This window comes from Muntiacus reevesi, chromosome 17 (genome assembly GCF_963930625.1).
Source record: "Muntiacus reevesi chromosome 17, mMunRee1.1, whole genome shotgun sequence".
Taxonomy (NCBI): Eukaryota; Metazoa; Chordata; class Mammalia; order Artiodactyla; family Cervidae; genus Muntiacus; species Muntiacus reevesi.
In genome coordinates, this window is record NC_089265.1 from 58929374 (window position 1) to 58955771 (window position 26398).

Genomic DNA, 26398 nt, shown 5'->3' on the forward strand with positions numbered 1-26398 from the left:
CCGAGCCGAGCAGCCACCGCGCCGCGTCGCCGGTTTAAGCGCAGTGCGGGGCCGCGGCCGGGGGCGGCGGTAGTGAGACCAGAGCTGCGCTCCAGCCCCCTTTTCCCTCCATGGTTTCTCTCCGCTCCCGCGAGTAACTTGGCTCCGGGGGCTCCGCTCGCCTGCCCGCACGCCGCCCGCCACCCAGGACCGCGCCGTCGGCCTCTGCCTCGAGCAGACCCCTCCCGACGGCCCTCGCTGCGCAGGCCGGGACGCCTCTCCCCCCTCCGCCCCCGCCGCGGAAAGTTAAGTTTGAAGAGGGGGGAAGAGAGAGAAACATGGACATGAAGAGGAGGATCCACCTGGAGCTGAGGAACCGGACCCCGGCAGCTGTAAGCAGACCCCCTTCGGGCGCCCTCTCCCCCCGATGACTTGCATGTAATGGTGGCCACCTGCGGGGCCCGGACCGCGGGTTCGCCGGCCGCGGCGCGGGGAAGAGCGCAGCTCGCGGGCTCGTACGGGGAAGGCGGGCGGGCGCTGAGGGGGGAGCGAGCGCGCGGGGATTAACTCTTTGGCGCCCGCGGGAGCCCGCGGCCGTCCAGGGAAGGCAGTGGGGGCAGGGGAGAGCAAACTTTGAGCTCCTCGCCCGCCGGGGTCCTTTCCCTGAGGAGCGCGTGTGCGTGTGGCCGGCAGCGAGGGAGGGAGGAGGGGGTTGTGTAACGCTGGGAGCCATGTTTGCAGCCTCCCGGGATGCGCGGCCGGGCGGAGCTCGGGCCTGCCGAGGGGCCGCGCGGCCGGCCGGAGCCGGGCCCGCTGCGGGCCAGGCTGGGCTCGGCGCGCCCCAGGCCGGCCGGGGAAGGGGCGCGGGGTGCGGGGCTCGGGGCGCGGGGGAGGGTCCCCTCAGGCTAGGCCTCGCGGTTGGCGCCGGCCGGACTCGGGCAGGGGCCGAAGGGCAGAAGGGGTCTCTTCGCCTCGAAGGGGGACAGGAAGCCCCCTCGGGCGCCAGGGGCTGGAGCGGGCGCGGCTGGGCGCGCGCGGGGCGGGGGAGGGGCGAGCCCGGGCGGCGTAGGTGGCGCAACCGCCGCCCCTCCCCAGGCGAAGTTTGAAAAAAGGACGCGGTTCCCGCCATTTTTCAAGCCTAAAAATAAAACTTTCTCCTCCATTTCTGTGGCTCCCCTTTCTCCCCCCGGCCTTCCCCCGTCCCGGCCTCCCGAGGCGGGCGTCGCTCGGCCGCGCCGGCCGTTGTGGCGCAGACGGCTTCGCCCTCCCACCGCGCCGCGGCGGCGGAGTCCGGGGGCCCCTGCCCGGGAGGCTGGCCCCTCGGTGTGGGCGGGCGGCGGCTCCTCGCGTCAGCCCGGGCGCGCCACGAGCCGACACAGCGCCATGTTGGCTAGCGCTCGTCTCCCTCCGCCGCGCGAGCCGACAGGCTGGCTCGGCCTGCCAGGCCCCGCTCGTCTGTCCCGGCGGTGGCTGCGGGCCGCCGCTCCCCGGGCCGAGCCTGCGGCTTGCTTGGCGCCCGCCTCGCCTGGGCTCGGCTCGTTCTGGCGGGAGCTGCGCGCTCCGGCCGCCGCCGACTCATCTCTCGGGCGCACTGCCGTCCCCTCCCCCCTTCTTAAAAGGGCAACGCCAGGCGGCCGCCTCCGCCCGAGTCGGGCGTCCGGGGGTCCGGCGGGTTTCGGCCGGGCTCGCGGGCAGGGAGGCCTCTGCCCCCGCACGTGCTGCCTGCCGTCGCCGAGGCCAGCGCTCGCCTGCCGCGGCGGGTGGGCCTTTTGAGAAGCGTCTTTCTTCTCTTCCCCTGGTCCTCCTCGCGACCTAGAGCGGCTTCCTGCGGCCCTCGCCGGGGGCCGCGCCGCTGCCAACCCCCCTCTTCGGGTGAGTGGCGTCCTCTGTCCCCGGGGCGGCCCACGGGAGGCCTTCCATCTTCGCCCGGGCTGGCGGTGGGCTCGCTGCGTGCAGTCAGGGCTGTGGTAACAAGTTGCCCACTTGTGGAAATGGGTCAGCCCGGCCTTCCCGTGTGCGCACGAGGCTTTGAATCCCCGAGGTCCCCACAAGTGAAGTGCGGGGTTGTGGCACCTCGTGGCCTCACCCATCGTCCGCGGAGGACCTCGAGGCGTGAGCGTCTCGACTCGGCCCTCCGAGTTTTAAGGTTGAGGTTTGACCGCGCTCGTCCCTTCCCTCCATCAGTCAGACATTTTGTTTCGGCCACGTGCTAGTATCCTGAACTGTTAAGCTTCTTCACACCGTGAAACTTGCAGAGTTGTGATCTCATTTTGAGGCGTTGTTAGTTTAAGACGTTTGAATTATTACTGCGTAGTTCCAAGTCAGTAGAATATGAAGGTTTTGGATTTAGCCAAATTTTCCAAAAGAAAATACACAAGAATCTTCACAGTGCCTTAAAATGTAACATTTGAATTCTTCGAATGTGCATAAAGCGCTATTAAAATACTCGGCTACGAGCACCGTTGTTCCTTCTGGGAAACACAACTGGTCTGGTTGTATATGGATTTTTTTTGTATTTGAAATAACTAATTATTGCTTTTTAAAATACACATACATGTGCACGTGTTAATTTCTCAAGAAATCAGCTTAAGCTTTGCCCTTTTGCCAAAAACAGGCTAAAGTCATGTATCTGTTTAACTTAAAAGGTTAGTTTCTCAGTTGCACTATTCACATATCAGATGCTCAAGCCACAGGTGACTGTTGGCGACTTCATTGGACTTCACTCTCCTACTATAATCCACTGGTTTTATTAAATAAATATTTGTGTACCAACAGTATGGCAGGGCCTGGAAAAGCAGTGTGCACAAGGCAGAGAGCAGCCCCTTCCCCCCTGAAGCCTCAGAACCCCGTGGCGCCTGTTGCCTTGTGCAGGTTAGAGGCCTTGGCAGAGCGTCATGGGAGCCAACCAGGGCTGTGGGGTAAGAATGGCTCCCCTTGGGACTTAAGGGAGCCTGGGTAGGCCTTAGGTTTTTAGGAGAGGAAAGCTTCGACCTTAAACAGAAAGAAGGCTTTTTGGGCTGTGGGCGAGTGGGGTTGTAGATTTCAAGGAAATTTTAAAAGATTAATTTTAAAATGTTTTGCACCCAAAAAAAAAAAATGTTTTGCACAAAAGCATCCTTAAGGTAAGTGAGAAGTTACAAAATGATTCTAAGTCCGCTAGTCATGTGGCTCCATGTGTGTGTTAGAGTAGGCTTGACCTCTAGGGTCCTGTAGACTTTTCATCTGGGAAAGGAGGAAGAACCCTGTCTCTTGTAAACCTATTGGTATAGACCAGAGGCTCTTAAATGCACAGCAGCATATTCCTTGGTTGACCTTGATGTCATCGAGGGAGGTAAAGACTGGGAGGGTGAGTGGAGGTTTGATCTTCAGTGTTTGTGTTTGAAGATCAGATGGGCTTCTTTTTTCTGTGAGTATGGCTGCTTTGTTTTTATTTTTTTATTTGGAAGTTTGAAGAAGACCCTGGTAACACTTCACCCTCTTGTGTTTTTTAACTAAAACACATAAGACAGACCAAGAGAGTAGGTTCCATTTCACCTGATACTACGTGTGCTGTTTACCTGAGTGGCTTATAAAGAAGTACATAATTGAGTTTTTTCTGAGTCCAAAACACCTCTTTATATCAGAAGTTTGTTCTCATAGTGGAAAAATGACTTAAAATGGCATTATAAAGTCATCTTCAAAAAGAATAGTGATCACTATTTTAAAATACAGGCAAAGGGTAGGAATTATTTTATTCAGGACATTGGTGTTGTCAGTTGTTTCATTGAGAGCAAATTGTCTAGCAGTAGAACATACAGGTGCACCACAGAAATTGATGGTACTGTCAGATGTGGTGACACGTGCAGTAATGAGATATTGATGCAACCTATATCTAGATCTGGAATTTAGATATATTCCAGAATTGGAGGAGCAGTGTCTTTATGTGAGACTATCATTTTCCTATGATGCCAGACATGCCACCGATAGGAGCACCTCGTTAACAATGAATCTAGGGACATCTGCCCTTGATGTTCCAGTCTGTTCAAAGTTAGAAAGTCATGCCGTTACCGTGGTTTGCAGACTGCACCTGGCGGGAACACTGGCGGCCTGTGTGCTAAACTGAGACATTTCATATTCCACAAGTAAGAATATTTTTTCCTTAGTCCCAAGATATTGACAAAAAATTTTTTTAAAATACATCATGTGAGGGGACTTCCCTGATGGTCCGGTGGTTAGTACTCCCTGCTTCCAGTGCCGGGAGCGTGGGTTTGAATCCTGGTCCGGGAACTAAGATCCTGCATGCCACATGGCCGTGGCCTTTAAGAGAAAAAACAAAATCTATTACGTGAGAAAAACCTTTCCCCCAACTTTTGACGTTTATTGTGTCTAGTTATTTTAAACTCAAGGGCTTATTCAAATTTGCTGCATAGCAGCCAATTGGGTTCTTTTTCTTATATAGAATATATATTTCTTGTATTCTTTAGTTTACAGCGTCATTGAATGAAAAATTAGATACAGATAAGCTAAAAAAAAAATAGTAGATATAGATTTAAAAAAAACTTAAAAAACAGGAATCTCACACACACACACATTCTACCACCAAGATATTCTGGTATAGTCCACAGGAAAAGTTTTTTCTGAACTTGGATCTTGCTATTAATGAATATAATACCTTGTTAAAGTATAGTAAACATCTATCTTGCATTGTTCATGTCTGCATAGATCATAATTTAACCCTCCTCATTAGGTGGTTAGAAAGTTTTTTGCTGTTTTAATTAGTATTGTAACGAACATTTTGTACTGTGAATCTCTGCCAAATTGCTTTTTAGAATGGTTCTCTTTTTTACCTACCCACCAGCAGGATGGGTGTTTCTTTCCTTCATACAGGCAGTTTTGCCACTCAAACACATCTCGGTGCCACTAATGTTCTATTGTCATTTTGCAGACATTCTTTTAAAGTAGTAGTAGGGCGGAAGGTCTGAAGGCTGGTTAACTCTGAAGGACGGGAGTTGTCACGGGTGGCGAGAGTTACTTTCCATGTGTTTGGATTATTTCACTCACTATAATAATCATGTATTTTCTAACTAAAATAATTGATGACTTAATGATCTTTAATTCTCCATATTGTCTTTTCCTCCTCTTATAGCAGTTGTAACTGATAATTGGGGAAGGTCACCCCAAGAGTAGCTAGGTAGCTCGTTCAGTAAAGAAAACTGCCTGTAGTGCTGGAGACGTAGGTTCGATCCCTGGGTCTGAAAGATCCCCTGGAGAAGGAGTTGGCAACCCACTCCAGTATTCTTACTTGGGAAATCCCATGGACAGAGGAGCCTGGTGGGTTACAGTCCGTGGGCTCCCAAGAGTCAGACACAATTTAATGACTAAACCACCACCAACCAGGGAAATAGGAAATGAGACCAAGTGGAGAGGATGAAAGGAAAACTCCTGGATCTCCTCTGTGGCTCCTAGCCCCAATCTCTGTAATTTGGCTACCATGTATTTCAAATTTTTCATGGGAAAACTAGAGTATCAGCTTTGCTGATAGCTATAGAAAACTAAAAAGTTGCATAGGAAATAGTTTGGATTTTTGTTTTTAGTTCTTAAGTGTTTACCTTAAATTTGTGTTTGAGGAAAAAGAACTAATTTAGTTGGAAAATAAGGGATGAGGAAGGTGAATTTGGTCCCCAAAGTTGTCATGTATCTTCAAGCGAAGGCCAAGCAACTGTGGCTTGGATCAAATAGTGTAAGTGCTACACACAGAGGTACACGTGCCTGCCAGCATTCCCCCCCGGGGAGGGTTTGGGACATAAGGAGGAAAACGGGGGCTGTTTTTCCTGGATTCGAACCTTCCATTTATTCTGGGCCTATATCAGGAGGCAGTGACAACATCGGTCCCCCATCCTGTCACACTCGGGAAGGACTTCACGGAGAGGGAAAGCCCAGTTAATCTTACATGCTGGTGACGTAATGCCTGAGAACAGACACCTTCTCCCCAAAGTCCTGTTTAGAACTTGAGGCTGGCCGGAAGGGTGCTTAGGGCAGGCTTTTCAGGCCTGTCCTTGGGCACAGCCCTGAGGGAGCCCTCCTTTGGGCTCTGCGGTAATTTCCACTCCGCTGTGTGCCTGTTTGTGGCTCGTCTTCTTGCTGTGACTCTGGACTTGGTTCTGGGGTTAGCACAGTTCTTTACTGCATCCTCAGCCCTGCTGGAAAAGTTCAGGGACATGACTTCACTGCTGAGCCGTAAGCCCTTCCCTGTACTCACCCCAATAAATTGTTTCCTCCTACTCATGGAGGAAATTAAAGGTCTCAGGTATGTATGCCCTGACTTCTCACTCCCCACTTGTAAACGTACCAGCTCCTTTTCTTATCCTATCTCTTCTCCATCGAGAGTAGAATGACATCTCATTTTTAATACGTATCTTTTATGATTTGTTGTAGTCAAATGAGTTTGTTTACTGATGATTTACGTTTTTATGACTTGTCTGCTTTTTTGTCAGTATTTCTGTTGGGGTATTTGTTTTTTCCTCAGGGTAAAACCAATATGCTCAAGAAAAAGGTAACTATATGCATATACCTAGAATTTTCATATATCAAGAAAGGTAACAAAAAAATCTTGAGAGAGGTTGATTGTCATTTTAAGATAAAGAGCTTGTAACTCAAGATTCTGATGTTTGTTTTTTCACCTAGCAATAGATTGTGAGGAGATAATCCTTATTACAAAAAAAATTTCACATAAAAAGATAGCATGGCATTATTTATAATAGGGAAAGTTGAGAAACATGTTTATTAGGGAGTATTGTAATTTATTTTACATCAGATCTTTTAATTTCTTTAGACGTTAAAAAGTATAGTTGTTATTAAGTAATACTGTTTCATGTTACTGTATTTAAAATATACAAAGACTGAAAAAAATACCAAAATATTAAGTGACAGATAGCAACATTCTTTGCATGTGATTATGCCTATCATCAGAAAGTACCAGGTTTCCTGTTTCATCATTTCCTCAGTCCCTCCAATCCTGACACAAGCTCCTATGCCAGTTTTTCCATTTTGACTGTTGTAAATGTTCTTTCTCATATTGAAATATCCAGTTCAGTTGCTTAGTCGTGTCCGACTCTTTGTGATCCCATGAACCGCAGCACGCCAGGCCTCCCTGTCCTTCATCAACTCCCGGAATATGGTGGTAACTAAAATAGGCATGACCCTGCCATCGTGATGCTTGATGAAATTTAAAATCTAGCACTGACTCTTTTTAAACTTAATTTTTTTTAATAGATCAATAATCTCATTGTAAAAATGTTAGATAAGATTATGGAAAAGTCCCCAGGACAGTCACTTTTACTCCCTGAGAAGATTATAAGAAACAGGTTACATAAATGAAAACGTTTTCTGTATTCACCCCCCAGTGTCTCCTGGAGATGTCTCTCCTTGATGGACAAATTATCTAGTTTTTTTCAATCCTCCCGCTTGCCCCGGTGACTTCTTAGGCCTTATTTCCTAAGCCTTTCTACGTGTTTGACACTAATGCTTCACCTTTGGGTACTGCTACTGTTGATTCTTCTCAAGCGTCCTTTGCAGGATCCCCAGGATTCCATCCTTGGTCCTTTTCATAGGAATTCCATCCCCTTCCACTACTCTCTGCTCTGATGACTTCCATATACAGAAGTTAAACCTTGAACTTCAGATTCTCCTATCCAACTCCTTGGGGATACTTTCACCTGGACTTTTCATGAGAACCTTAAACTTGATATCCTTTGTAGTATTCATTACATACCCGCTCCCCTCCCCGCACCCAAAACTGTTCCTTCCTATTTCCATCCATTGCAGAGTTCCCATTTCTTTAAACCAGAACCTTAATTCCTCTCCATCTTCTTTCAGACCCATCAATTCAGTTTGCAGATTTGGACCACTTTTAACATCTTTTTTTCCCTACCACTTTCTCTTTCTTGATTCCTATTCTGCTGAAGCAAACAACAGGCTTGTTCTCTTTGACTCTAGTTAAAGCGGAATTTTACCAGTTGAGAGAAATGTCCAAGAGGTGATTTCACCCATGGGCTGGGAGGCAAAATGGCCATTTAAATTCCTCTTTATTTGGCTTTTGGCATATTGGTGTCATTCTGTATAGCATTTTTGGATTCTCTGTCAGATATAGTCATAGAAAAGCCCCACATCAAATGGAAACATTTAGTGATATTGCAATATAATGCTTGGGTTGGTGGGTAGTTACAGTTGACTTTTTTTTTTTTTTTTAATGATTTTTTGGTTTTCTTTTTTTTAATGCAAAAGAGATACATGTCCTTGTCATTCTCCTCCACCTTTTCCCAGAGGTTATTTTCTCAGCTTTCACTGTGTCTAAAGCACTACTTTCTATAACAGTTCTACTTCACCTTGAGGAAACTGAGGCACAGAAAGGTTAAGTGACTTGCCTAAGGTCACAGGTTGTAAATGGCAGGGCTGGAAATTGACCCTAAGCATCTGTCTCTGGCGCCCAGCTCTCCTCAGTTTAAGTTTTCAGGTAGGCTAATTTTTATCAGAAGAGGGAAGACTATCCATAAAGAGAAAAGTGGAAGGAAGGGAAGAAAGAAGCAGATGTAATGGGCCTGTGTGCATCCTGAGAGCAAGGCTTCTGAAGAGGAAGTAGAGAGTGAGAAGTTGTGGCTGTGTGGGTATCCCTGACTCTCAAATCTGTTTCCTTCTCTGTAATTGGGGGCAGGGGGGTATGGTGGTAAAAAGAGCAATGAGTTAATTCTCCATAAATGTTAGCAATTGCTAGAGTAGTATCTTTGGATTTTGTGTAGGAGGATAAAGATACTAACCCCTATTTTCATTTTAGAGCTATCAGCATCTCATACATGCTTGATTACGCATTAATGCCACTAAGTGTGTTAGATTTACTGCAAGAATGCCTTTGGCAGTTAAAACTTATTTGCATCCGTGTAAATTTATCAAAACGTGTTTAAAACTAGGAAGTGTCATAGTCAACCACAGAGCAAGAATGGCAATAGAGATTAGCATGGTAGATATTTACACAGTAGACTTTATTAAATAATTAGTATTCAGAATCTTCACATGTGATACTCTTGGATGGGTTTGAATTCTGAATTTCAGGACCTCTAAAGGAGATTTTGTGGTCTGAAAAAGGAATCTAATATCTAACTGTTCTCTTCCCTAGAAATATCTTTTTTACACATAAAACAAAGTGATCTTGGTTTTGAATTAAGAGCTCTTGGATCTTGGTCTTTTCGTAGTGTCAAGATAATCTTAGTAAGGATTAATAAAACCAGAGGTAGAAATGTTAGTCCAGAAACCTGTAGCCACAGTCTCTTAGTGACCTTGCTGGAAAAGTTAAGTTTTCTTCTTGTGTCAGTCTCCTGGGCCTTGTGGCCTAAAGGAGTTTATGGGTAGGATGGGCCAAGAAGAGAGGTGGGTAGCTTCTCCTGCATTTGTAAAGCACCTCTTGGAACAGACTTGGGAAAAGGATTAAGAACGGGTATTGTTTCTCTTCACTTAACATCTTAAGAGCTGTAGTTTCTGTCTCTGGAAAGTAGAGTTAAAATCTTTATTTGTAACCATGGTCTGACATTTCACCTTTGATATCTATTAGAATATCGTTGTTAAAGGCTTAATCATTTTTTTCATTTATTTATAACTATGATCTGGGGCTAAGTAGAGGCTGTCCTTATATGTGGGTGATTTGTTGAGTATTTATGGCTGGAGGTTTTGCATTCTTCTTTGTTTTCTGTATGTTTTTGAAAACCTTTCTTCCCTGCTTTGTCACCCACAGGTTCGAGAACTTGTCCTGGACAATTGCAAATCAAATGATGGGAAAATTGAGGGCTTAACAGCTGAATTTGTGAACTTAGAGTTCCTCAGTTTAATAAATGTAGGCTTGATTTCAGTTTCAAATCTTCCCAAACTACCTAAATTGAAAAAGGTAAGTGCTTTTTCTTTTAACAATAGAAGAGAACCATTCTGGGGAAGGGAAAAATAAACAATTCTATCTGTAAGGAAGCATTTAGTGTAACTGAGAGCACATGGCCTTTGTAACTAACTGGGCAGATCTGGAGCTCAGCGTTCCATCCAGCTCTGTCATTTCCCTGATGGGTGACTCTTTCTCAAGTTATGTAATCTCTCTAAGACTTAGTTTCCTCACCCGTAAACTGGTGATACCATCTGATCTTGCAGAATTGCTATGATGTTTGGAAATAATACATGTTGGATGCTCAATAAATAGTTATGATGATTAATTTAGTACTCAATAATTGTTATGGATTTGTTGCTATAATGTTAACTACATTTTGTTCTTAGTATGCTCTGGTTTAGGAACCATGGGTTCCTCCTGCTTTTCATGTTTAACGTTGATTAAGGGAGGATTTAAGTATAGACCTTTCAGATTTGTAGCCTATGATATTTCAAATCCATTATGTAATTCTTAATGACTAGGGAGTTTAAAATGTGTTGTGACTGAGAATTCATTTAAACAAAACTGTATTTCCCTTGCCTAGTTAATGGTCCATTGTTAGGGCTTTATTGGTCTAATTATAAACCAATCACTATGCTCTCTTAACACTGCCCACCCCCACCCCCCCACACACCCCCCTCATCCTTGCCACGCACCAAGAAAAAAAAATTCTCAAGAAAAATGTTTTTTTGTGTGTCTTTGCACATTAACCTGTCACAAAGCCTCTGCCAGAACTGAAAGAAACTTAGAAGATCTTCTAGCCTTGTTTATAGGCACAGACCCAGCGTAGACCCAGACAGGTACAGTAATTTGCCTAAAGCCACCCACAGAAGTGGTTTAGTACTAGAGCCAGAACTAGAACCATATTTCTTATTTGCTGACCCACTACCTTTTCCGTTACATATGAAAATGTGTGTGGTCTTGGCAGTGTTGCAGAATTCTCCACTGTTTACCTAATCTCTTTATTAGGGAGTTTAAGTTGAAGCTTCATCTAAGAAAGATACACATAGAAAACTGAAATGAAATTTAGGCAACAAATAGGTAAGCTGTTCCTGTATGCTTGCTTGAATCTTGAGAGGGACTTATTTTTTTTTTAAAATACGTGAATTAAAATCCAGAAGTGCTGTGTGTTTTAAATGCTCAGGTAGTCCTCATGAGTTTCAGGGCAACCCTGCTATTAAAAAGAATTCTGTTATATTTAAATTTGTAAATTTCTTTTCTTTTTTCTGATCGGTATCTACTTGAGAGGTTCAAGTGTAATCCATTTTTGTTTATGTAGGTTATCATGACATTGGAAGCTCTAATGAGCCCGTTAGAAACGGTGGCATTTTAGCCTGTGTCTGCACAGACGTGATCCTAGCAGGTCCCTACTGTGGTCTCTACTGCCATCCTTATTCAGAAAGTCACAAGAGACAGGTTCTGAAAGAAATGTCACGAGTGTCCTAAATTACACATTGATTTCATTTCAAAATAAATATGCCACCAAATGTTTTGGCAGATTGCCTTGTTATCTCTCCTCCCTAAGAACTCATGTTGAAAGGTTGTGAATATTATATATGTCGATATTCTAGCCAACCAAAAGAAATTTTAGGTATTTTACTGGACTACCCATCAGAAGGGGGAAACAAATGTATTGAAATGTGGTATTTTTCTCTTCTGAAATGCTTAAAAACACCTAAACAGACTTATTGTCTTTAAAAGTCTGTCTTTCAATGAGTATTTCAGTTTTTTAGAGTTCTTCTGTTCTGCATCATATAGTTCATTTCTTTGCATGCCAGACTAAATTACGTAAGTTTTCCTTCTATTCTAGGTACATAGCATAGGGAGGCACATTGAAGCTAGCCTCCCTGGCTGCAAATCATAGGTTCACAGCTGTAACAGCTGTGTAATCTTGGCATGTTGCATAGTCTATTCTAAGTTCATTTTCCTCATCTGTAAATGGGGGTAATGATTCTACTTACCCATAGGGTGGTTGTGAGATCAAATGAGTTCATGGATTTCTAGTTCTTTGAGCAGTACCATAAGTACTTGGGTACTTAACAGTTAAGTACTATGTAAGAATTAGATACACCCACTCCAGTGTTCTTGCCTGGAGAATCCCAGGGACGGGGTCTCACAGAGTTGGACAAGACTGAAGTGACTTAGCAGCAGTAGCAAGGATTAGATACAGTTGTTGTTGTTGTTGTTGGCAGTTAAAGTAGAATTGAAACCAGCTCTCTAGCCTTAGTGCTCTCATCTGCTAAATGAAGAGTTTGAATTAGATGCTCTCAACTGTCTTTACTTTTCCAGGCTCCAATTTCTTTCACTGTACTGTTCCTTGGTGAAGGCTCATTCCTTCATTGGCATACCACTTCCCACTCAACTTGACCTGCAGCAAAGAAATTAGAATTCTTGGAAAGGCTCGCAGTAGATTTGTATATGAAGTGTCCTCTGGGGACCTGGCTTTCCCAGCCCTGAAGCTGTTGCCCCATCCCCTTTCTTGAAGTCGTGGAGCTTCTCTAAGGGCCTGTACCATTCCTGTAGCCCTCAGGGCGGCCTTCCCTGGCGGCTCCCAGATGTAGGACCCCGTGGCAAGTCCGCACTGTACGGAAACAGGTTGGGTTTCAAGTACGATCATGAGTTTTGCTTGACACAGAGAATAGCCGCTTAGAATGCGTTTACCTTTCCTGGCACATACAGCATATTGCAACTTCTCAAAGAATTCTAATTTGCTTTGACCCACTTTTTAGGTTAGGAAATGTATTCACTGATGTTAGGGCCCAAACTGTTAAAATAAGCAGCTGATTAAGAAAATGCAACCCTCTCATCCTTACATGTCTCTCCTTCCCTGAAGTGTTCCTAGGATCTGTAATTTGGGTTTAATCAAACAAAATGAACATACATGCCCTAATGAAAAATAGAGGTCATTTGATCTTGGTGTCTGAGAACTGTATCTGTTGCTTCTAACGCTTCAATGACACCTGTTTCTCTGCGTGTTTGTGTGCTCTGTGCATTTTCTCTTAACAGCTTGAGCTCAGTGACAATAGAATCTGTGGAGGTCTGGATATGTTAGCAGAAAAACTTCCAAATCTTACACATCTAAACTTAAGTGGAAATAAACTGAAAGATATCAGCACCCTGGAACCTTTGGTAAGTAATTGAGAATTTGAAAACCAGGACTTATTGGTCATTTTCATTTTCATATTTCTTTATTGTGAGGGAAATAACTGGAAATAATGAGAAGGTGGTTTTTTAATAATACTTTTTATAGAAGGAGTCCAGAGTAAAAGATCAGAACCTTTAATTACATGTATTCCTATGACTTTGCTCTCCCTCCCTGTTTATTGTGGCCGCTAACTTCAAAGGGGAATTCTTTTCTTTTTTGTTCTTTTAAAATATCATATACTGACTATAGCCTTAAACATTTATCTTAAAAAATTTTCCCCAGACTGGCCAGGCTATTCTATACTTTTATAGAAAAGGCTGTCTATATCGGGTTGGGCATCTCAAAGGCAGCTCCAGTGAGGTTTAGGTCTTCTGATTCACAATTTTGAGCTCCAGCTGGATCACTGTTTGCATGGGAACCCCCAAATTCTCCTCCTCTTACATGCTGGGATAAACTATAGAAAGTTCCATTTAAGTGCCAGTTGGGTTATAGACTTTGTTGTGTGACCTTGGGCAAGTTGCTTCTTCTCTCTGGGCCTCAGTTTCCTCCCTTATGAAGCAGGAAGGATAGTGATCCCTGCCTTACTTACCTCAATTAGGAGTTCTGAGAATAAAATAAGGTAATGTACTTAGCTTGTAAGTTGGGAAGCTGTGCTGATGGGGGTCTAGTTAAGTAGAAGTTGTAGTGACCAGAAAAGAGCTTACGAAGCAACGTTGGGGGCCTGTTGCTCTCCTTTGCTCCATGAATTTTGCCGTTTTTTTTTCCTTGTTACAGGTACACTCAGATAGTTGGGCTCCTTCCTTTCTCACTAGTCCTGTTTTCTTCCCAGTTAATGGCGGGTGGGGGGTAGCCCCACAGACTCTCTTCTTTTGATGCCACCTGGAAATTCCTGTCATTTCAAGATTGTTAACTGACTTTCCCCCCTAAACACGACATTCTATTCACAGACGTACAATTCTATTTTAATGAGGCTGATGAAACTCAAACCTGTTTCATACCACCCAAAGAAGCCTGTGGCGGCTTTCCTTTTTTCTGCTTTACATAAAGTCAGTATTTCCATTGGACTTAACTTGCGGACACTAATTGGGAGAGGGGCTAGTCAGAAGATAGGAGCTGTCTTTCAGGATCCAGCAGAGCAGAACTCAAGAGGAAAAGGCATCCTTCTCCTGTCTCTTATCTTTTCTGACATCACAATATATTAAAATATTTGAGCTTATAATTTGCATAAAATATTGATATTTCAAGGGAAGATAAGAGTTAAATTATGACTTCCTTTAATGAAGATTTCCTGCTGGAACTAATAGAGTTTTTTTCTCTCCTAATCAGTAATCGAGGCTGTACTCCAGTGTAAATTTAATCACTGTTTACCAAGACCCTTTGTTCTTATGTTTCATTAAGTGGACTGCATTCAGCTTATTTCTCATAAATGTTGGGGGCCTGTTGCTCACCTTTGCTCCGTTTTTTGCCCCTTTTTCCTGTTAGGTACACACAGACACCCGGGCTTCCTCCTTTTTCATATTAGGTACACTCAGACACCCAGGCTTCCTCCTGTTTCACTGTTGTTTTCCTCCAAGTCAATTCCCATTTCTTGTGTATAAGCAGACTTTTATTACAGTTTTCCTTATTCAGAGATGTTAACATTTGCCCATTGTATCCTCATGTAATGCAGAGAAGAGAGAATATCATTTTAGAAATGAGGAGACTGAATTTAATTACACAGTAGCTGTGGAATAAATGGTGAGCAGGAATTCAAGTCCAAGGCCATTCTTTCCACTGCCCTTGGAACCTGTTCTTCCCTTTTTAACCTATAGATTTACTCCATACCCCAATAGACCTCAGCGGGGAGTTCCAGTAGTAAATTAAGCGCTGATGGTCTCCCTTCGGTCCCATGGGCTACACTAAACCTTTGTTGTGTGTTTCATGACAGCCCTGTCAGTTCACAGTAACTGTAAGCATAGGAACTCCTTTTCTCTAGAACCGGGTACCAGGCCACACCTTCCCACGCGAGATCACTGGCCATTGCCTAATTCTCATGGCAACCTTAGTCATCTTTGATGTTTCATCAGAAGCTTGTATCAGTGCCCTAGCATTCAGAGGCAGAGCAGAAGCAAACATTGTGTAGGAATTGTTTGCATGAGTGCTCCCGACCTGATAAGTTATTTAGATAGTAGGACCCTTTGGCAATGAAAGTCTTAATCCCCTGAAACAGTGCAGTATGAGAAATAATCATTACACAATGTTTACCGTGTTTGGAGGGTCTGCTGTGCGCCATACACGGTAGTGGGTGCTTTATGTCATCCATTAATGATCTTCAGCATTTCTACAAAATGGATAGAAGCAACATGGCCCTCATTCCACACACGAGGAAGCTGAGGCTTAGGAGACGCTGAACCCTTGTCCAGAGTCACACACTCGGCCTGCCAGTGACAGAGCCATGGCCCCACACGCCCAGGACTGTCTGGGGAAGGCAGAGCTCCTGCTGTTCTCCTGAACTTGCTGTTCCAGTTCCGGGGGGTGCCAGGTGGGGCTCCTGAAGTTATAACTTCAGGATAAATAATACTGTAGGAGAAGGTGAAGGGGGGAAGTGTTGGGTCCATTTCAACTTCTCAAAGTATTCTTCAGTGGGGAAAACACCATCTCATCCTCATCAACCACATGCATTTTGAACACCGTCTACGTTGAGCCCAGTTCTTACAGTCAATGCAATGATTGTGAATGCCTCTGCTTACTACAGGGACATTAATCGAGAGACAAAGAAGGCATCAATTCAAACTTCCTTGGACACCTTTTTTAAGAGACCTGGGCCATCCAAACCATCCCCCAAAGCCCTTCTAAATTCTAAGAAGGCAAGCAAAATTATTGTTAATAAAATGTTTACTGTTTATTATGGCTAGCCTATTAGTTTTAGGCCAAATTTCTGAAATGGTAGAGTTGTGATTTTTTTTTTTTAAAGCAGTATTTACATATTACATTGGGATTCCTGAATAATCTGTGTGTAGTGTATTTGGGGTCTTAAAGCACAATTTTGGAGCTCTAAACAGTTCTAGAGTACTCCAGTTATTTGGGGTTTTGTTATTTGCTTTCACTTCATTTTCTAGCATACTGTTTGGCACGTCTGAGTTATTCATAATGGTTCCGTTCTGAAGAAGTAGCAAAAAATGTTATAGATTCAGAGTTTCAGAAACTGGGAAGCCTTGGAGGCCCTGTGTACTAGGCTAATCAAAGGAGTTAGAAAACGGGCTTGGGGCACTGTTGAACATTAAAGATCAGGGGTTGTATGTATTTTTGCACATCCATTCCTAGGAAATAACGTTGGCCAATAAATGGCTCATTCCTTTGAGCGAAGAATTTTGTACTGAGCCTCCGTGGGAAAGCTCCCAGATTTACTCATGGTTCTATCTCAAGTGGTATAGTGTCAACATACTTGTGAATGAAAAGTTTCCCCAGTTACCCGCTGTGGTATTTCAGCATTTTTTTCCTCTTGGGCAAGAAGTCATACCTGGACTTGTGGGGGTCAGGCTGTCCAGTAGGGAGCCTGTTCTGAAAGCTCCATGACACAAAAGTCATTCTCCCTACAATCAGGACTGGGGGCAGCTTTCTTAAGACTTTAGGTACTAACTTAATAAGCACTTTATTGGATCCACAAACTCTTGGATAACTGCACATTGGTGTTTTGAGGAATACATTTGCCTGTTGCTATAACCCTGTTCCGTGTTCCCTGCCTGGCTTTATGTTCCCAAGGGCTGTTCAGTGAGAAGAAAGCCAGTGTGGGAACCTTTTTGATAAGGAATATGAAGGTGGTGAGTGCAGGGGTCGGCAACCCTTGCTCTACAGGACCAGGTAGTAGATCTTCTGGGCTTTGAGGCCATATAGTGTCACAGCTTCTCCACTTTGCCATTGGAGCGCAAAGGAAGCCATACATAATCATAAACAGTGAGCATGGCTGTGTTCCAGTGAAGCTTAGTTTACAAACACAAGAGGCAGGCCATACTGGGTCAGCCAACTGTCACTTGCCAAGGTCTGCTTTAGAGCAAAGATTTTTAAGTCATTTTGTAACTCCCAACAATTACACAGATTCTTCAAGTTTTGAAGAAAGAGTTTTGTTTCATCTCTGTCTTCCAGGTGCTTGTGAAAGTTGAAGGAGATTTCTCAAGAAAGCATCAGTCTTTAAACAGCATTTATTTTTTGCAATTTACTTCATAAAGAGATCCTTTTAGTAATATTTAGAGAATGCCAAACATTCTGTATTGACTCAGAGCCATTAAAGAGTTAAGTTTAGGAATCCCTGTATCCGTGTTCCCCACCCCCACTCCCTGTTGGAAAAGGCACCAAGCGACTGTGGCTCGCAGTTTGTGTTTGCTCTTGATCGGCTTGCCCCCTCTTGCCCCTTCTCCTCCTCCCTGTGAGGGTCTGTCGTCACTTTCTGTTGCTCTCTGCTTGCTTGTCTGTAATACTACCTCTGCCCTCCCAATCTCTTAATTCACCCTTAATCAAAACTTAATAGACCTGGTATTGAAATACTAGTACACTGAGGTAATACCAAATGATCTGAGTAGAATACACAGATATTTTCCTATCAGTTTGGCTGCTCAGAAAACTTCTGGGCCAAGTTTTTAGATCTTAACCATTTTAGATAATGAAATGGGTTTCAAACAAATGAGGTACTACAACAAAACTTCAAGGTATGGTAAAATCAGGAAGGTCTGGTAGTAGTATCAGTCTTTGCCCCCAAAACTAAAAAAGAAGAAAAGAGTGAAGTTTCTCTACTCCCGAAGTTTCAACTCTGAGTTCCCCTTTTTTCCGCCAGCTTGCATCGACTCCCGTCTTCCCAGAAAACACTCTCATCCCCACACCTTGTGCTTCACTTTGCTCCGTTCTCGAGTGTTTCGCATCTGTGTCCCCAAGTAGAAGTGCCAGGGACCTTGATGCTGACTGAATTGGTGTGACTGAAAAAAATGTTCCCCCCGTTTTCCTACCCCAAAAGCACTGATTGCTTGATAACCCAGCATGGTCTTATTGGTCATTTGATTACTCAAGTCTCTGATTTGTCTCATACTGTAAAAAGATCCACCTTTAATATTTAAAATTCATATTTCTTAAGATTATTCATTCATAGTGCCAGAAGGAAACAGTTCTCTGAGAGGATAGTGGTAGAAGGGAACACTAGTTAAAAATCTAGTGAGCAGTCATAAAGGTTGTGATGGACTTGAGATGTTTTCCTATGTACAAGGCTGAATAGGCTTATTGAATTCAGAGCCTAGAATTTTACCTCTTTAGGAGATGGTTTTTGTTGCTTATGTTCCTTTGGTTTAGGAGGTGTGTTTCTTGATCCTTTTCTTCAGAAAAAGCTGGACTGTCTGAAGAGCCTGGACCTGTTTAACTGTGAGGTCACTAACCTGAATGACTACCGAGAGAGTGTCTTCAAGCTCCTGCCCCAGCTGACCTATCTGGATGGCTATGACCGAGAGGATCGTGAAGCCCCAGATTCAGATGCCGAGGTGGATGGTGTGGATGAAGAAGAGGATGATGAGGGTGAGTGGGCACTGAATGCTCTTGCTCTTAAGAAAAATAATTTATATCTATGCACGTAGGCCTTCTGTTAAATTTGGAGTTCTTAGGACGTTGAATCTGCCTGCAATGCAGGAGATCCAGGTTTGATCCCTGGGTCAGGCAGATTCCCTGGAGAAGGAAATGGCAACCCACTCCAGTACTCTTGCCTGGAGAGTCCCATGGACAGAGGAGCCTGGCGGGCTGCAGTCCGTGGTATTGCAAGAGTCGGACACGACTTAGCGACTAAACCAGCAGGAGTTTGAAGTCTTCAGGCGACCCAGACTAGACCGGCGGCTCGCTGATTGGCTTTGGATTTGGAGCCTAGAGGTCGTAAACTGCTCCAGCCCACTGAGGCGGCGTGTGGGTTACCGACAGGACCACTGCCTCAAGTCTCCCGCCTTCCTCCCAGCAGTTCCCCTTCCCTGACGACGGCCTGCGTATCCGTCCCGATCGCCTTTGTCAGCGCTTCCAGGCAGCGTTTCGTGGCGCCCGAGCATCCCCTCGCTTACCTTCCTCACGGCCCTTGTCACTCTGCCACTCTGGTCTCTTCTGACTTTGCTGTGATTACCTTCTTAGCTTCTTGCACTTAGTGGGTCCTTGGTCCATGGTTTTTATATTCAAATATAAATATCTCTCCTACTTTCGATAGATGGCTAGAGTTTTAAAAGGTAATGGTTTGAAAGCACTGTATGTTGATTTCCATCTTCTCTTTAATAAAGGAAATAATCTCTGGCTATAACATGGAATTAGAATGTACTTTTTACTCTTGACATTTGATCAGTTTTTTCATCCTGTTTCCTCCAAGAGTCTTAGTATCTTTTCCACCCGAACTAACCCTCCTGCTCAGCTCGTGCTCTCCCTACACAGTGACTGGTTTAGCAAGAGTCACTCTTAGGCTAAAAGGTTTTTCACCTGAGAGGCTTAGAGGAAGCAGAGCTTATATCTCTTTAAAGACAGAAGTTTATAAGGCAAAAATAATCAAGAAAAGTGAAGAATACCGTATTGCAATCAGTGGCATAGTACTCTGGAAACGTTTTGCAGTTTAGTTTTGCAGCAGATTTGAGACAAGGGAAAAAGACCTGGGATGTTAGATGGTAAAGTGGACAGGACACCGAATAGGATGCTTCATCGTGTTCCACATGTTCATATCACTCAGTCCCTTCACTGCTGGTTCTCCGATTCTCTTACAAATCCGTCTGGCTGGCTGGCTAAGCTCACCGTAAGTGGGTAGAGCAGCCACTCGTGTGCAGACACCTGTAGAGGAAACTCCCTGAAGAGCGAAAGGCAGTTGGGAGCAGGACCAGTCAGGCGGGCATCTGGGTCTCCTGCACGGCAGGCTGCAGAAAATGGTTTTAGGAACAAACAAACATGCTTCCTGTCCCCTTGTCTACTAAGAAGAGAAGTGTTAAGTGATCAAACTAAATAAATAATCGTAAGTGAGCAAAGTCTGTGGTGATGGAGCAGGACCCCGGTACGTGTGTGAGAGCGTGTAGCTGAGGCTGCGGGTCTGGCCTGAGGAAGTGATGTCTGACTGAGACTTGAGGGCTGAGCCGGGGTTAGTCATACAGGAAGGAGAGGGAGGAGGCAGGAGAAGGCACAGTGAGCTCCAGGACCTGGAGAGGTGGGAACGGCTTGACCAGGGGCCTGCGCCAAATGCAGTAAAGATACAGGACACGGGCGCCTGGCCGCCAGCCCGTCATGGAGTTGTTACGGGTGTTCCCCAGGTTCCTGATTGGCACAGCTGGTTTGTGGTGGAACGGGTTAACGCCAGAGGAGGAGGTTGGTGGGGGGATTTTGGTTGTTTGGGGGTTTTGTGACTTTGTACTATGGAGAATTTGAGACATAAACAAAGGTAGAAATAACAGTAAAACTATTATGTTCCCATTACTGAGTTTCAGCTGTGATTGGTTCATGCCTGATCTTATTTTATACACATGCACTCCTACCCACTTCTCCTCTTCCTTATTTTGAAGCAAATTCTAGACACTGTATCATTTCATCAGTAAGTATTATAATGTACATAGGACTCCTGGCCTCTGGATTTTATGGATCTTAGGTCAGAAGACCTGAGCCTCAGCAGCTTTTGAGGAAGGAGGTGACTGTGGTTCATGGTTTTCCCTGACATTGGTGTGGCCCAGCATTTGTCTGTGGGCCAACCCAAAGCTCCCTGCCACCTCAGTAGGTATTCTTTGATGTGTTCCTTTTGGACTGTTTTCAGAAGGAGAAGATGAGGATAAGGAGGAGGATGAAGACGGTGAGGAAGAAGAGTTTGATGATGAAGAGGATGACGATGAAGATGAAGATGCAGAAGGAGAGGAGGACGAGGATGAAGTCAGTGGGGAGGTCAGTGCCCCCCCCTCCTGCCCTCTCGTAGTTAAAGTGTGGATTGTTTAATAAGGAAAACTCTTGTGAAGAAATTATTATACTTGTGAATAGACTAATAGTGGTTTGACTAATTTAGCTTTTGTCCCCCCTTTAGTAAATATTAATACTAAATGGAATACTTACTGAACGCTAAACTAGACAGTGCTTGGCTGTGCAGAGTAAGTCTTGACCCTTTAACTTTGGGAGGCAGTAACAAGTCGAGGATTCATTCAGTAGGGTGAGAAAGCTGGAAACATTGAGAACTGATGAGATGGCCTTCCTTTGTTGTATTGAAATGAAAGGTGTCTACCAAGTCTAAACTTCTTGTATATCCAGCTTAATGAAATAAGTACATTATGTACCTTCCGTGATAAACAGTTAAGGATGCAAAGTTGAATAAAAATGTGGCCATACTCTGAAGGAGCAGGGAGGGGGGTCTAATTTATGGGACATGTAGTAATAACAGAATCTCTGAGGAGCTGAAGAAGCCATAGCTATCCTTCTAACCATAGAAGGATAGGAGAAAGGACTGACTTTAATCCTAATGGGGATTTGTAAAAACAGGCCAAGAAAGTTCAGTTCAGTCGCTCAGTCATATCTGACCCTTTGCAACCCAGTGAATCACAGCACGCCAGGCCTCCCTGTCCATCACCAACTCTCGGAGATTACTCAAACTCATGTCCATCAAGTCTGTGATGCCATCCAGCCATCTCATCCTCTGTCGCCCCCTTCTCCTCCTGCCCCCAATCCCTCCCAACATCAGGGTCTTTTCCAGTGAGTCAGCTCTTCACATCAGGTGGCCAAAGTATTGGAGTTTCAGCTTCAGCATCAGTCCTTCCAGTGAACACCCAGGACCGATCTCCTTCAGGATGGACTGGTTGGATCTCCTTGCTGTCCTAGGGACTCACTCTCAAGAGTCTTCTCCAACACCACAGGCCAAGAAAATTAGATATCATTAAAAAAATGTCCTTTTATAGTACAAATATAAGACTGAGCATTTGTATAATCTTGTAGATAGCTAATGAAATTAAGTTTCTGAAAGAAGCGTTTTATTTATCTTAAAAAGGTGGGGTTGGATATAGAAATATTTGTCCAGGGACATCCCTGGTGGCCCAGTGGTTAAGAATCCACCCGCCAGTGCAGAGAAGGTGGGTTGAGTCCCTGATCTGGGAAGATCCCACATCCCTGGGAGCAGCTAAACCTCTGCGCCTTAGCTGCTGAAGCCCACAGGCTCTGGGGCTCTTGCCCCACACCAAGAGAAGCCGCTCAGTGAGAAACCTGGTGCATCGCAGCCGGAGAAAGCCTGCGTGCAGCAGTGAAGACCCAGCACAGCCGAAAATTAAGTAATTAAGAAAAGAAATCTTTGTCCAAGCCTGCTTTGAAGTTGAAGGTTTTAAAATTAATTCTGGGGTTATCCATTGTAAGTTGTATACTAATGAAAAACGTCTGGCAAATAAAGTGCTTCTGAAAAGCAGTTTTTTAAGAAAATTTTTAATTAAGCCCATTAAAGAAAAACCAGCAGCTCTCAGTATCTTAAATGAATAAAAGTAACGTTACAGTTTTCTCCTTGAATGAACTGTTAAGTTTATTGACAATTCTTATTTTTCTTCGTATTTCTTAGCTGGGCAGAATTAATCTAATAATGGTATGCTGTTTACCATTCTTTAGGAAGAAGAATTTGGACAAGATGGAGAAGTTGATGAAGATGATGAAGATGAGGACGAAGACGAAGATGAAGATGAAGGTGGGTTGAGGCATGCGCTTTGGTCCCCCTCAGTTCATTAATACAGAATTGGGAATCCGGGAGCAGAAAATAAAACCCCTTTGGCCCTGGTGGTCTCCAGAGGCGCGGATAGCGGCCTGTGCGTGTGTGTGCCGGCTCGTCGCCTGCTCCACGGCGGGCAGTGATGCCTGTGTGAGGGAGGAGGCCCTGGCCTCAGTCCCTGCGTGCTGTCTTTTTAGACCCCGTCTTTTGTGTCACTGTTAGGCAGGAGATTCCTGTGTTCAGAATTTATTCATTAAAAAACTTTTTTAATTGGAGTGTAGTCTTTGCAGGATAGATAAATAGCACTGTTCCAGTTCTCCTTTCCCCGCCACAATTAAAACCAAAGAAACACTTGTTTATTAAAAAGTAGATTTTAACACTGGTGTTTCAGAGCACTGAATTGTTTGCTGCGCTTTCTGTGAGTTATACTTCCCAGCAGCATCTTCACTCTGCCCGTCTCAGAACTAAATTTACTTTGGATACAGCAGTGATCAGGGCCTGGTCTCTGCCTTCAGGGGGATTTTTAAAACACCGTTTAGTGCAGATTTAGTTAACTTCATAAAAGTAATCATGAGTTTAGTAGTTGAAAAGACAGAACGATGTGAAAGTCTCTGGGTCTCAAATACCTAGAGTCTAAGAAATCTCTTTAAAGTTAATATGAACTGCAGTTTGAGTCTTGCCATTTTCTAGGCTAAGTACTTTGCACTGGTTCACTTAATCCTCAGAATAACCCTGTGGAGTCACTGCCGTTGTCCCTGTTTTACTAATGAGAAAAGAGGCTTAAGGAGCTCATCTCCTAACCATTAAATTCATTGCTGTTACTTCTGTTTGCAACAGTTAGGCAAAGTACATATATGCCTTTCTAATTGTCTCAAAGTGAATTTTTGTTCTCATACAGAAGAGGAAGAAAGCGGGAAAGGTGAGAAGAGGAAGAGAGAAACAGATGATGAAGGGGAAGATGATTAATAAGACCCCAGTAACCTGCAAAAAAAAAGAACTGTTCAGTATTGATTGGACTGCTGACATGGATTTGGTAGCTGGTTTTTTTTTTTTTTTTTTTTTTTTTTTTTTAAAGAAAAAAAAAAGGTAGCTGTGATACAAACCCCAGGACACCCACCCACCCAAAGAGCCAAAGAATAGTTCCTGTGACATTCCACCTTCCTCCATCTAGTCCCTCTTGGAAATCCACCACCAAGCTTGGGGACGTCACCCCAACAAAATTGTAAGCGTTGTTAGGTTTTTGTGTAAGACTTGCTGTAGCGTGGATAGCTGTGATTGGTGAGTCAACTGTCCGTGGCTACCAGTTACACCAAGATTGTAACAGCATTTTTACTTTCTGTACAACAAAGAAGCTTTGTAAATAAAATCTTAACATTTTGGGTCTGTTTTTTTCATGCTTTTCTTTTCAAAGACTTTTTTTTTTTTTTACATTAGGACATTGTGACAACTGGCAAATATTTTTAAGAATTTAAGTGAAATAAACACATTCCTCTTTGATAAAGCCTAGTTGTATGCTTACATTTGTAAATTAAGACTTTGTAAGCCTGTGTTAAAACACACTAAAGAACTGGTTTCTTTGGTGTTTTTTTTATTAGTGGTTGTTGAGAAATACACAAGTGTGTAGGATCTTTGAGCATTTAAACCTCATCCTCATTCTTGATGATTGTGGAAGTAAATGATGTACACTTTTGAAAAATGATGTTTGAAATTCAGCGCTGTGGAACCCTGGAAAGGCAGTGAAAAACGCTAGGTCCAAGTAATAGATGAATTAGGGAAAGGAGGGTCACGTAACAGAGAAGAGTCCCAGGAGATCCGAGTTGCCCTGGCTCTGCTGCTGGTTACTGTGTGACCTGTGTTGCCCTCTGGGTTACCTCCCAGTCTATAAAATCGAGGGGGTGTGACCAGATGGCTTCTGGAAGTCTTTTGCGGCACTGATGGTCTCTGACCCTCACTGACAGGAAGGTCTGAAGGAAAAACTGAGCTTTGTGCTAAGGCTGAAACATGTAGGGATTGACTGACAGGTGAAGAGAGTATGGTTATCAAGGCAGGCGTGCTAAGGAGGATGACGTGAGAAGCTTGGCTAGGGAGCCGGTCGGCACTGCCTGAGGTCAGCTCGGCTTTTTTTTTTTTTTTTTTTTTCCTTTTGCAGAAAGATGGAAATTTGCTCTCTTACAGATCTTAAAAGGACTTGGGGTAAGATACTCTGCAGTCTGTATGCAGTGGTTCAATACACGTGTGACTTGTCAATAATATTTGTAGTGGAAGATCTGAGGATTGTTTTGGTAACTTAGCTACTGGAATGAGTGGGTTTTTACACGTGTAAAAGCAATGTTAAAGGTTGGAACCTAATCTGAATTTAGTTCTAGCAAAAGTTACATAGTGTCAGTGGACCCCCAGATACTGGGAAAGATTGAAGGCAGGAGAAGGGGGCGACAGAGGATGAGATGGTTGAATGGCATCACCAACTCAATGGACACGAGTTTGAGCAAGCTCCCGGGGATGGTGAAGGACAGGGAAGCCTGGCGTGCTGCAGTCCATGGGGTCGCAAAGAGTCGGACATGACTGACCGACAACAACAGCAACTAGGCTTTAGAGTGGATGTTGCTTTTTACAAAGAAATATTAGGAAAATCAATTTCTGGTTTGACATATTTTCCCCAACCACGAGGTCTTAATCAGTGCCCTTTGGCACACCTTCAATACATTATAAAATTTGTACAACCTAAGCGTCCACAGGTTTTGCATATATTGTCAAATAATGAACAGTAACTTCGGATGATTTTGTTTTCCTGCATTTCCAAGTTTATAGGACTTTTTGATATCTTCCAAGCTCCTGGGATATGCCAAGCTCTCCTTGGCTGGCAAGAGGCGGGGGTTTGGGATAGAGACAAGCCAGCTCTTGGATGCTCACTGGAAATGTAAGGAAGAGAAGACGCGGAGTGACACTTACCAAGACCTAGAACAAGTGGTCCAGTAAGAGGGTGATTCAGAGGTGGGAAGGGTAGCTTTCAACTGGGAGGATTAGGGAGGTTCCCTAGAAGGGGAAGTATTTGAGCCACACATGCGGATATGGGTGACTAGAAACACGGATGGAGAAAAGGAGGGAAGAACATGATGGACAGAGGTCAGAGGTAGGCAGTTGCGTACGCTTGGCTTCAAATAGGCAAGTTTGACCAGAGAACGAGGAGGAAGAGAGGAATGGCAGGTGAGACGTGAGCAGTGATTTGGGACCTTATCCCAGAGGGACTTGAACAGCAGAGCTTTTCTGTGCATTCACTTTACAAAATGTCAGTATGAGCTATGACCTATGGCCAATGAGGATTTCTAGGGAACCATCAGACCTGCTTTTCCTTGTCTTAATATGAAATTTTCCAGAAGCCTGTAACGTGTAGACCTCTGATAGGGCCTTGAGGCCTAGGTGCTCTCGACTGAAGACTTAAACTTCTTGAGAAACAGGCTATTTGGTGATGAGGTCACAGAGCAAACCCTGTTTCTGGAGTTCTCTCTCCTCTGAAGGAGACGTTGGAGTGGACTTGCTCCCCGCTTTTGCAGTGAATGTTTTAAGTTAAACATCTGAGCTGGGTGGGAGCTGTGATGGGCTGGATAACTGGTCCTTACCTGCCTCCTGCAGGGTGGGGAAGGGGTCTTTCCCACACACA

General features: G+C 44.3%; 1 protein-coding gene across 1 annotated transcript; it reads left to right on the forward strand.

Annotated features, from left to right (window-relative positions):
* ANP32B (acidic nuclear phosphoprotein 32 family member B) lies at nucleotides 1-23804 on the forward strand. Its single transcript, XM_065907888.1, has 7 exons — nucleotides 1-371; nucleotides 9740-9889; nucleotides 12923-13045; nucleotides 18404-18593; nucleotides 20830-20954; nucleotides 22644-22719; nucleotides 23639-23804. The coding sequence occupies exons 1-7, from the start codon at nucleotides 318-320 to the stop codon at nucleotides 23704-23706; spliced, it is 786 nt and encodes a 261-aa protein (XP_065763960.1). The 5' UTR covers nucleotides 1-317; the 3' UTR covers nucleotides 23707-23804.
* Nucleotides 23805-26398: the final 2594 nt, after the last annotated feature.

Bases quoted from the DNA above. Each gene is read 5' to 3' on its own strand.
- ANP32B (XM_065907888.1), top strand. From the start codon at position 318: ATGGACATGAAGAGGAGGATCCACCTGGAGCTGAGGAACCGGACCCCG. The intron at 372-9,739 runs GTAAGCAGACCC...TGTCACCCACAG, and splicing joins GGAACCGGACCCCGGCAGCT to GTTCGAGAACTTGTCCTGGA. The intron at 20,955-22,643 runs GTCAGTGCCCCC...ACCATTCTTTAG, and splicing joins AGGATGAAGTCAGTGGGGAG to GAAGAAGAATTTGGACAAGA.